The 12,844-nt window shown below is 39.6% G+C and overlaps 1 protein-coding gene across 1 annotated transcript in view; it reads left to right on the top strand.

The window, feature by feature from the left end:
- Positions 1-1,130: 1,130 nt before the first annotated feature.
- Positions 1,131-12,844, top strand: part of LOC148570780 (uncharacterized) — a 29,067-nt gene continuing 17,353 nt past the window's right edge. The window contains exons 1-2 of the mRNA XM_088507160.1: positions 1,131-1,152; positions 1,237-3,173. Coding sequence (XP_088363286.1) covers positions 1,131-1,152; positions 1,237-3,173 — 1,959 coding nt within the window. The remainder of the gene's footprint in view (positions 1,153-1,236; positions 3,174-12,844) is intronic.

Below are 12,844 nucleotides of genomic sequence, written 5' to 3'. Positions count from 1 at the left end.
ACCCAAGACTCAAGACAAGTGTAGATGAAATTGAAAAACAAGAAAACTAAAAGGAAGAGAATTCAATTCTCCTTCCCCAAGACTCAGAATCTCCAAACAGCTCAAAACCCAAAAGCTCTCTACTGTGAATACTATGAAAATTCTTAAAGAAAACTCTAAAAAGAAAAGCTCCCCTAAAACTTCAAATCCTAAGCTATTTATACACTTTCTTCAAATGATCATTAAAACTTGAATTGGGCCTTTAGTCTTGATGAAATTGGGTTGATAATAGCCTCCGTTGATTGTTCTTGGTGTTGGGAAGAAATCCATTTGTGAACCGGGCCATGAACCATTCACGTTTGAGTCAACGTTTGAGGCAAACGTTGACTCAAACGTCCCTTGTGTGAGGCATTATGCAGATAGCCCATTTGCTGTCATCCACGTTTGAGCCAACGTTTGAGGTCAAACATGAGCTCAAACGTGGTTCTTCCCAGGCTCCCTTTTTGGCCAACGTTTGGCCCAACGTTTGAGGCAAACGTTGGCGCAAACGTAGCTCATCTAACCCATCAATCAAGGGTACTCTTCCATGCTCTTTCTTACCAAAATGTAGCCAATGTTTGACCTCACGTTTGAGGCAAACGTTGGCTCAAACGTTGCTGTGCCCAGGAGTGCTATTTCTCTTCTTTTTGGCACCAACGTTTGACCTCACGTTTGAGGCAAACGTTGGCACAAACGCTGGCTCCTTCCCCTGTTTCTTCTTCAGCCAACGTTTGCCTCAACGTTTGAGGCAAACGTTGGCGCAAACGTTGGCGACATCCAGGGGTGTTCTTCAGCTACTTCTCACGTTTGAGTTCACGTTAGCTCAAACGTTGATCCCTCTTTTCAAGCCCATTCTTGCAACCTTCTTCCAAGCTTTATTCCACCTATCATCAATCCAATTATATCAAAGCTATGCCATAATCATGAGAGTTGTTCTTCTTCTTGTCACATGAGCAATTATGGCACAAAAACTCATGAAAATGCATCAACTTATCCCTGGTTGATTGAATCAAAGGAAACATGAAATTCAACCCAATTGGCTTACTTATGGCTTAAGAAAGTGCATAAAACTAAATGAAAACAAAGGAAAAAGACTAGTGAACTAGGCTAAGATGACTTGTCATCACAAGGGTGGTATTAACGCCATCACCCTAAGGTCCGGAACCACACTGCAGGAGAGGAACCAGGAGGAGCCAAGCCCACCAGAACACACCTCAGCTGAAGAGGTAGTGGAAATAGAAGATGTTGAAGAGGAAGAAGACATACAGGACATAACTGAAAAAGAAGAAGTTCAACCACAGGAGGAAGCATCAAAAGGCGCAGACACTGCAGAAGACACCACTCCTATTCCATTTCCACAACTTGCAAGGAAGCCCAGGAAGCAGCTGGAACCTGATCCAAAAATGGTAGAGATATTCAAAAAGGTTGAGGTAACTGTTTCTCTATTTGATGTTATTCAACAGGTACCTAAGTATGCAAAGTTTCTAAAAGATTTATGTATACATAAGGACAAAATTAATGAATTAGAAACTATTCCTTTAGGAAGTTCCATATCTGCTTTAATGGGTGGTTTACCTGAAAAGTGTAGTGACCCAGGTCCTTGTATGGTTAATTGTACTATTGGTGGTGTAGTATTTTCTGATTGCATGTGTGATTTAGGAGCATGTGTGAGTATAATGCCTTTGTCTATATATGATATTTTGAGGCTTCCCCCCTTAAAAAGGTCGGCAGCTCGTTTTGTGTTAGCAGATAAAAGCATTATTACAGTGGCTGGAGTTGTTGAAGATGTATTAGTGGGCATTAAGGGACTCACGTTCCCCACTGATTTTTATATCCTGGAAATGCCCCAAAATAACTCAGACAAGCCATCATCAATCCTACTCGGAAGGCCATTCCTGAAGACCTCAAAGTTTAAATTAGATGCTTTTTCAGGAACATACTCTTTTGAAATAGATGGCCGAGTAGTGATCTTCAATCTGAACGGAGTTATGAAGCATCCACCGGAGGATCACTCTATCCTCAAGTGTGACATTATAGATGATACCGTGGCTGAAGTCCATCAGGAGGAATTTAAAGAGAAGCACGCAGGACAAGGTCCAAGTGTGGGGATATTCTCAGAGGACAATGACAGTGCTCTACCACTGTTACTAGCTCCAGACAACCCAGAGCCTGACCATGATCAGAAGTTAGAATTAAAACCCCTTCCTCCACACCTCAAATATGATTACCTTGAAGATGGGCAGAGGTTTCCAGTTATCATTGCAAGGGAACTTACTTCTCAACAAGAAGAGCAGTTACTTAGTGTGCTGAGGAGGCACAAGAAGGCAATTGGGTGGAGTTTGGCAGACATAGTAGGCATAAACCCTCAAGTCTGTGAGCATAGAATATTTTTAGAAGAGGGAGCGAGACCTGTCCGTCAACCCCAGAGAAGACTGAACCCCACTATCTTAGAGGTTGTCAAAAAGGAAGTGACCAGACTACTAGAGGCAGATATCATCTATCCCATCTCAGACAGTGAATGGGTAAGCCCAGTACAAGTGGTGCCAAAGAAGTCTGGAGTCACTACAGTGAAGAATGAGCATGGAGAGCTCCTGACAACCAGAGTTCAGAACGCCTGGAGGGTCTGCATTGACTATAGACGCCTCAACCAAGCAACCCGCAAGGATCACTATCCTCTTCCATTCATTGATCAAATGCTGGATCTCCTGTCAGGTAAATCACATTATTGTTTTTTAGATGGGTATACAGGTTATTTTCAGATTCATATAGCTCCTGAGGATCAGGAAAAGACCACTTTTACAGGTCCTTTTGGGACTTATGCTTACAAGAGAATGCCCTTTGGCTTGTGCAATGCACCAGCTACTTTCCAGAGGTGCATGATGAGTCCTTTCTCTGATCTTATTGAGGACTGTATGGAGGTTTTTATGGATGATTTCAGTGTATACGACGATTCCTTTAGCCTTTGCTTAGATGGATTATCTAGAGTATTAGATAGATGTGTCAGTACAAATCTTGTATTAAATTTTGAGAAATGTCACTTTATGGTAAAACAAGGTATTGTACTAGGACATGTTGTGTCTAATACTGGCATTTCTGTAGATCCAACAAAAGTGGATGTTATTTCTAGTTTACCTTACCCCTCTTCTGTGAGGGAAGTCCGTTCGTTCCTTGGCCATGCAGGCTTTTATAGGAGATTTATCAAGGACTTCAGTAAGGTAGCACTTCCCTTATCCAGGCTACTGCAGAAAGATATTGAGTTCGAGTTCAGTGAAAATTGCAAACAAGCGTTTGATAAGCTGAAGACCGCCCTGACTCAAGCTCCAATTGTGAGAGGACCAGATTAGAGCCAACCATTTGAAATAATGTGTGATGCTTCCAACCATGCCGTAGGAGCAGCACTGGCTCAGCGTGAAGGTAAGGATCCTTTTGTTATTGCTTATGCGTCTAAAACTTTAGATGCCGCTCAGTCCAATTACACTACTACTGAGAAAGAGCTTATTGCTATTGTTTTTGCTCTGGATAAATTCTGAGCCTATTTACTTGGTACTAAAGTAATAGTGTATTCAGACCATGCAGCTCTAAAGTATTTATTAGCTAAAAAGGAGTCCAAACCAAGACTTATACGTTGGATACTGCTATTACAAGAATTTGATTTGAAAATTAAGGACAGGAGTGGTAACCAGAATTTAGTGGCAGACCACTTGAGTCGCCTTGAACATATTATAGATGACTCCACTCCTATAGCTGATAATTTCCCATTTGATAACCTGCAAGCAGTATATGAGATAGTCCCTTGGTATGCACCTGTAGCTAATTATCTAGTTAGCCGCACTTTTCCTCCAAACTTTTCTAAGCATCAAAGAGACAAGCTGAAAAAGCGAGTCTAAATTTTATATATGGGATGACCCATATTTATGGAGATGTGGCGCTGACCAGGTAATTAGACGGTGTGTGCCTCAATCAGAATTACAGTCCATCTTAGAGGCCTGTCACTCATCTGAGAGTGGAGGACATTTTGGCCCTCAAAGAACTGTTAGAAAAATCTTAGACTGTGGATTCTGGTGGCCTACTCTTTTTAGAGATGCTGCTGAATTTTGTAGATCTTGTTTCCCATGACAGAAATTTGGTAATATATCCAGGAAGGATGAGATGCCTCAATAAATTATGCTTTTTTGTGAAATTTTTGATGTTTGGGGCATTGACTTCATGGGTCCATTTCCAAATTCTAATGGTTATTTATATATATTGTTAGCTGTAGATTACGTTTCCAAATGGGTGGAAGTAATTCCTACCCGCACTGATGATGCTAACACTGTTGTTTCCTTTGTGAGAAACTATATTATTTGTCGCTTTGGATCACCACGAGCAATCGTAAGCGATCAAGGCACCCATTTTTGTAATAGGAGACTAACTGGATTAATGAAGAAGCATGGGATAATTCATAAGGTTGCAATAGCATACCACCCTCAGACTAATGGGCAAGCCGAGGTGTCAAACAGAGAAATAAAGTGTATCCTGCAGAAGATAGTCAAACCTCATAGAAGAGACTGGAGCACCAAGCTACAAGATGCACTTTGGGTGTACAGAACCGCATACAAAACACCCATTGGGATGAGTCCTTTCCGCTTAGTTTATGGAAAAGCTTGTCATCTCCCTGTTGAAGTAGAGCACAAAGCCTTCTGGGCAGTAAAGGAGTGCAACATGGGAATTGAGAAAGCCGGAGCTGAAAGGAAATTGTAACTGCAAGAATTGGAAAGCCTTCGCCTGGAAGCTTATGAGAACTCAAGACTATATAAGGAGAAGATGAAGGCTGTACATGATCAGCACATCAGGAGGAAAGAGTTCCAACCTGGGGATTTAGTCCTCCTTTACAAATCTCGACTGAGGCTCATGCTAGGCAAGTTGAGATCAAGATGGAAAGGTCCATACGGAGTAGAGAAGGCCGAACCGTACGGAGTTTATCACCTAAGCCATCCTTCAAGCTCTGAACTTATCAAAATTAATAGACATCGTTTAAAGCTGTACCATGGCGAGCAGCTGAGGAAAAACAAGGAGCTCGAGATGTTCCTCTTGGAAGATCCCCACATAGCCGAAGACTGAGCTAGTGGAGCGTCCAACTTACGGACGTTAAAGCAAAGTGCTAGGTGGGAGACAACCCAACATGGTATGATCGTTCTCTTCTTTATTTTTAATTTTCCTATTCAATAACTCTTCTCTTTATTAGTAGATTTCGTGCATCTGCATTTACATACCTTTAAATTAAAAAAAAGCTACGCGACGCGATCGCATCATTGACACGTCCGTGTCGCAAGGAGATGGGAGAAAATAATAAACGAACAGAGAGTTATGCAGGAGCGTGGCTGGAGGCGTGCCAATGGCACAAATCGCCTCACGCGACCGCGTCGCCGACGCGTCCGCGTCGAGTGGGAATAATGGCCTCCCACGCGACTGCGTGCCCCACGCGGCCGCGTGACCTGGACTTCGACGTAAAAAAGGTGCACGACAGAAAGTTGTGCTAGAGTGGTGCTGGATTGGTGCTGAACGCATAATCCTTTCCACGCGGCCGCGTGACCGACGCGACCGCGTCACCTCGCAACAATTGACCACTCACGCGATCGCATGCCCCACGCGATCATGTCACCCAATATTTGGCAATTAATGATTTTGAATAGAGAGTTGTGCGAGCGCGAGGCTGCCCTCGCGCCATTAGCCTAAAACGGGTCACGCGACCGCATGACCGACGCGACCGCGTCATTCAGTTTAAGCGCAAGTCGCGCGACCGCGTGCCTCACGCGACCGCGTCGCTTGCGCCGCACAGTTTTCCTGATTTGCCAATTATCTTATCTTTTTCTCCCCAAATCCTATTTTCTCTTTTCCCTCCTTATTTCTTTTTCTTCCCTTCTTCCTTCTTCCTTCTTTCTCACTTTTTACACTTTCTCTCTCTCTCTCACCCCATTAACAAGGTTTTTCTTTTTCTCCTTCCCCCGTTACTTTTCCATTATTCTTCTTATTTTTATATATTATCTTCTTTTCTTTTCGTTTTACCTTCATTATTCATATTTTCTTTCTCCTTTCTTTTTCCTTTTTATTTGGTGTTATAAATTTATGTGAGTCATTATATGCTTGTGGATTGTTATAAATTTGTTAGACAATTATATATTACTTTTTCAAGGGATACTTGCATGTTCAAATTCATGCTTTCAATAACTTAACTATCATGCATGCTATGTGTTTGTGAAAAGGCCCATATGGCATTATGCATTTTTTTTCTTCTACTTTATTCTACTTTTCAATGCTTGCTTTTCACAAAACCCTTTTTATATTTTATTAATTAAATATAATTGTTATTACAAACAAATTGTTAGTTTGAAAGACTTGGTAATCTAACTTGAACATTGAATGCTTGATCTATGCTACTCATGCCTTTGCCTGCATGCCAATAAACCCCTTGCATTTAATTGTCCCCACATGCACTTGCTATATTTTCATTGATGAACTTTTCACATGTAGTCATGACCATGTGTTAACGTCATTCTTCTTTATTGTGCATTGATTACCACCTTCCCCGCTCTCTTCCTTACTCTACCCCTTTAAATTTAATTTACTTTCTCTTTTCTTTTTCAGGATGGCCACCAAGAAAGGAAAGGAGAAAGCCACTCCCAAACAACCAGCAAGAGGAGGAACGAAAAGAGCATTAATGGCAGAACCCTCTTCAACTGCGGTTAAGCCCTCAACAAAGAAAATTAAGAGGATTATAAAAGTTGATGATAAAGAAAGAGCCTTCCCAGCAAAGGACACTGCGCGATTCCCCAATCGCTACTGTGAGCAGATGTTCCCCATCCTGGCAGAAAGGAATTACAACAACGAATACCTTCTTCTCCTTCCAAACCACATTGCTACATTTGTTGAGCCGCAGATTTCACGAAAACAATGGGATTTCCTACAGAGACATCCAAGGCAGGTCAATCTTTCTTGGGTAGTCGAGTTCTACTCCAACTTCCACCTACCAACCCTGCAGTCTGTCTACGTCTGTTAGAAGCAAGTCCCCATTACAGAAGAGGCCATTCAAAAAGCTCTAGGTCTTCCCCTTGTTCTAGAAGGATTGGACGCCTTTCAAGAAGCTGCACTCAAGCGCCAGATGGAATGACCTTAGAGCAGATATATAATTTGCCACTATCGCCACTATGCCTTTCAAGATGGAATGGCCTTAGAGCTACACAATTGATATTCACTGTAGGTGAACTTCGGCCTACAGGAATAACAACTTACTGTAGGTGAACTTGGGCCTACAGGACCTCTAGGGCCAACGGAAAAACAGCAGATAAACATACAATAGAATATCATGCCACAAGGCTTAACTCTTTATTATATTACTCTTCTCTCTTTGTCTTATTACTCTGTTCTGATTACTTTTTTCTCTGTATCTCTTTACTCTGCTCTGGTTTCTCTGCTTAACGTATATATTTAAAGCTTATGTAAATTTTGGTATGAATAGTTAGCCTGTCCCAAGTATAGGTTCATTAAGTGTATACTGAAACAGTCTAACTTTTCTTATAATACCTAACCCTAGTCGCAATTCAAGAACTAACCATGTTGCCCTAGTTCGTTCACTAATCTCTGTCTGCTTTTTTGTTATTAAAACTTTACAGACTTTTCTTTATTTTTTATCTTTTCTTTAACTTTATATCTTTCCTTTATCTTTGCCTTACTAACATGTTATTACCATTCCCTAAGTGTTTTATGAAGGTAATTATTAGCTTCTACGCTTAAAGTTATCTTTCTAAAGCTTTTACAGAAAACTGCCTTTTCTGCATTATTTTATTATTTTTATTAAAATATTATTTTTAATTAAATATTATTATTTAATATTTTATTATTATTTATTATTTTATTAATATATTTTCGAAAATTACCTCACTTTAACTTTTAACCTTTAAAATTCACTTTTTACCACCGGTAACTTTTAATATTTCTACTTTAACCACCCTAACTTTCAGAAATTACCAAATAACCCCTCAAACACCAAAATAATTACAACCTTACCCTTTTTAAGATCTAAAAGGTGTTCTTCAATGTTCTTCACCACACTCAAAGTGTTCTTCATGTTCTTCGTAAATTCTTCAGATTCTTTCTCTGTTTTCACCCGTTTTTCAGTCTTTTCAGCAACCGATTTTTACCAAAATTCAAAATAAATTCTCAGCCACTAAAACCCCATCTTTTCTACATGATTTTAACACAAATTGAATCGAGTCCGGTTCATCAAACAGAGACTATTTACAAAAATCAGAATCAAAACTGCCAACCGATATGGTTCAAAAACTAGGTTCTTCGTGACTGCGTTATCGAGCTTGCCTCGGAAAAGGTTCTAGCTTAAGGATGACATAATGACTATGAGGATTGAGATACTTGTTGATATAGAAGAGGTGTTCCCTTTACTGATCTTCTAGCGAAATTCGTGCCTTCGGAAAAGATCTCGCATACTCGAAAATCAGGGTTGTTACAAAATGCATGAAAACCAAGTACAAACTAATGAAAAAGGCTTGTGAAACTAGCCTAAGATGACTTGTCATCAGCTTCACTAAATCTAATATTTGATTAGGACTTGTGAACTTAAGTTGATTTTGCTCACTTGACTTTCCTTCATTGTTAGAGGTTAACTAAGTAAAAGCAAAAGACAATTACCATCACAATTGATAATGATAATGAGGATAGAAATTCCAATTCTCAATCCTTGCTAGGACTTTTCTTAGTTGTTATTTTATTTCCTTGTTATTTACATTACTTGTCTCTTATCACAAAAACTCCAAAAATACTTTTCCATATATAACCAATTCCTTGAGAGACGACCCGAGGTTTAAATACTCCGGTTAATTTTATTGAGTTTGCTTAAGTGACAACAAATTAATTATTGATTGAGGTTTAATTGTCGGTTTAGAACTATACTTGCAACGCGACATTTTTGTGAAAATCTTTACCGACATTTTCCCTCCGTCAAATTTTTGGTGCCGTTGCTGGGGAATTGCAAACGTGTGCCTTATTATTGGTTATTTTATATATTTACCTTTTGCATGTTTGTTAGTTTTTGTTAATTTTAGGAGTTTGTTGCTTATTTTTACTAGTTTTTATTTCTATTTACTGCTATGAATTCTCATCCCTTTGGCTATGAGAGTGATTACAACTATATATATTGTAGGGAATGAAAGCTACAATGAAGATATGTATCAAGAATGGAACCATCAAAGGTGGGAGGAGCCTCGAGCATATGATCAACCTTTTTGGCAACAACTTCCACCAACGTACTATGAGCAAGAGCCATTCCAGGATGCATATCAATCCAATAGCTATGGTGGACCCCTTGTAGTTACCAACAAGCCCCACCATATGACTATGAACCCCCTCCTCAGCATAGCTTTGAACCACCATACTCACAAGCTATCTACAATCAAACACTTCCATATGACCCTAATCCTTATCCACCATACTAACCACCATATGAACTATATGAACCATATACATAACCACCCCAATTCCAACACAATTACCCCCAAGAACCACCACCTCAATATACACCATCTCCATATCCTTATCAAGAAGAACCACCCTCCCATTATGAGCTCTTTTTTCCAACAAAAGAACCCTCTATTCTACCCCAAACTCCCATAGATTATACCTTAAGTGTTATTCACCAAGGGCAAAGAGAGCTGCAAGCAACACTTACCTCTACTCACACCGGTCTCACATCTACTCTCCAAGATCTTATATCCCATGTGGATCCATCCTCTACCCCCAATACTCAACCCTCAAGCTCTAGTGCACTTCTTTTTCACCCATATCCATCAATCCAAGAGTAACATGATCCCAATTATGCTATTGACATGGAACAAGAGAGAAGAGATCATCTTAGGGACTTAATGGCTCGGGTTCACGCATCCATACTTTAAGAGAAGCAAGAGGAAGCCCAAAAGTGAAGGTAGGAGAGACCCTTGAAGATGTAGGAATAGTTGAAGAATTAGGGGAGGCTAAACAAGAGGGAAGTTCCACCATTGAAGACAACTCTACACTAAGTGATAATAGGAATTTTGTTGAAGCTTCTTCCATCGGATGTGAAACCAATATTGAGAAGGAATGTATACACCCTCCAACACATGACTTGATCAATGAGGAAGAGTTGAAAGAAGTTAACAAGAAAGTGGGAATTGAAGAAAGTTGTCAAGAGGTGGAAGACATCAAGGAGGAGTTTGATTTTGTACTAGAGCAAGTGGAGAACGCCGAAATTATTGAAGAAGAGGAAGTTGTTGAAGATTTAGGAGATGCAGAACCTCCATGGGAAACTCAGGTCATAAAGCCTCCTTCCAAGATGTTTGAATTTGATGTTGAGGAAAGTGTACAACCTCCAAGGCATATCATGGTTGAAGACTTTGAGGAGGTTGATCATGAGATGGATTCAATAATTGATGAGTTTTTATCTACAATTGAATCCTCTACCATTGGACTTGAAAAAAAGGTTAATGTTGAAGAAGCTTGTCAGGAGGTGGAGATCATCAAAGAGGAGTCCAAGAGAGTGAAGCGTACATTGGCAGGGCCGCCATTGGAGACACCTCTCCCGAAACCATCACCATCCGTCCTACCATTCAAGGGGGTAAATCTCTACTCCTTAAGCTTTAATTTCTTGCTTGCATATGGTTTGCTTGAGACGGATGGACAACTTAGAGATATCTATGGTTTTAAGAGTAAAAGGGGGATGGTTAGTGGTTGGCAATACAATCCTAGGTTCGTTATGGTTGGATGTTCAAGGCCTAAGTGCAATGGTTGGTATAATTATCAATTGATTGGGTCTAGAATGTTGTTGGGATGCCTCAGTGAGAATTCAGATTGCTTGCCACCCGGTTGGAACAATGATGATCAACTTGAAGATGGGTGTAAAAATAGGATTTGGGATCCAGGAATATATGAGGATCAATTTTGGGAGCTCAAAGCTTGTGAAGAACTTCATCAAGGCTTGGTGAATTCACTTGGAAATGTTGGAGCTTATTGGAAGTCCAAGCGTTGGTGGAAGTTTCAGGATTTTAAGCACAAGCCACCATGACAAGGAGCTCCTCAATTGTCTAACTTAAGGACTTAAACTAAAAGTGCTAGGTGGGAGGCACCCCACCATGGCATGATCTTCTTTTTTATTAGTTCTATTTTATTTATGTCAGTGTTAATTTCCATATCTGCATGTTTACTTTTATTTTGATTTATTTTTATAATATAAAAAAAAGTGCAGCTGACGCGTAAGCGTTAATGACGCGCACGCATCATGTGGAGGTCGGCGCTCTCCCATACAATGAACAGAGAGTTACGCTGGAACTGTGTGGGTGGGGTGCCTGGCACGCAAACCACCCCATGCGTACGCGTCACTAGCAATTTTGTGGTTCCACGCGTGTACATCAGCGACGCATACGCGTGGTATGAAAAATCGGCGCACTTTGGTACATTGAACAGAGAGTTGTGTTGGTATAATGCTGGAATCGTGCGTCTGGTAAGCCGAGTATGTACGCCTACGCGTGACTGACGCTCACTCGTCACTTCACATTTTGGGGAATCTACGCGTACGCGTGGACGACACTCACGCGTCGTATGCTTATGAGAACATTTTCATATGGTTAGGAATTTCATTCAAAATAATTCCGTTATTAATATAGTTTCCAACCAACTAGTAATGCTCAATTCAAATTTTAATAGATATTGGTTGTCAAAAGTACAAACCCCAATGAAAATTAACCGAAGTATTCAAATCTCGGGTTGTCTCACAAGGAATTGCAATGAAGTGTTCAATTTTTTGCTATGAAGGAACATGGAGGGGTTTGATTTGATGAAAGGGCAAGAAAACAAATGACGAGAAAAGTAAAGTAAACAATTAAAGAAAGCAATTAATAAAGAGAAACATTCATGGCAAGGATTGAGAATATAGGCTTTCTATCCTAGTCACTAATCATAACAATGATTAACAAGAATTTATCTTATTTCATCATCTCCAACAATAGAAGAAGGTACAATGTTATCTTCACATAGGGAGAAAGTCAAATAAGACTAGTTAATCTCAATCCAAAAGTCCTAATCAACTCACTAATTGAATTAGCAAAAGATTAGCGTCAATGGAAACAATATTAACAAACAATCCTAGATCACCAACATAAGTTGGGTATTCATGACTCAAGATTGCTTAATTCCTCTTTCCAAGCGAAGAATGATAAAAAATCTACTCTAACAACCAACCAAGCATTTTGTCAAACACTTGGAAGGCATAAAAGGAAAGCATAATAAAAGTGCAAGAATAATAAAATCTACAACTACCAAATTGCAAGGAAACAATAACAACAACTCAATTAACAATAAAAGAACATCAAATATGAAATTGCATTAAATGGAAACCAAATCCAACAAAGTACTTATTAATGAAATCTACTATTATCCAATACAAGAAATTAACAACAACAACTAAGGAAAGCACATTGAGCATGAAATACCTCAAAATTGCATTAAAGAGAATGAAAATTAACAAGAGTTTATCACATAAAAATAACTAAAATGAGAAATTAATAAGAGAAAATAGGAGAATTAAGACAATTCAACAAGGAATTGTAAATAAGACAAGATGAAAACAAGGAATTAAACTTAGATCTAAGAGAATTTGACCTAATCCTAACCTAATTCTAGAGAGAAGAGGGAGCTTCTCTCTCTAGAAACTAACTACATGCCTCCTAGTCTACAACTAATTGCTCCCGCTTTGCCCAAGCTTGAATTCTGCATGAAATAGCCTCAGGAACGAGTTAGATTTGGGTCT

Source organism: Arachis ipaensis, chromosome B3, assembly GCF_059453495.1.
Source record: "Arachis ipaensis isolate K30076 ecotype BB chromosome B3, ASM5945349v1, whole genome shotgun sequence".
Lineage (NCBI taxonomy): Eukaryota > Viridiplantae > Streptophyta > Magnoliopsida > Fabales > Fabaceae > Arachis > Arachis ipaensis.
Note: the sequence above shows the minus strand (reverse complement) of the source record. Positions and strands in the feature narration are given on the sequence as shown.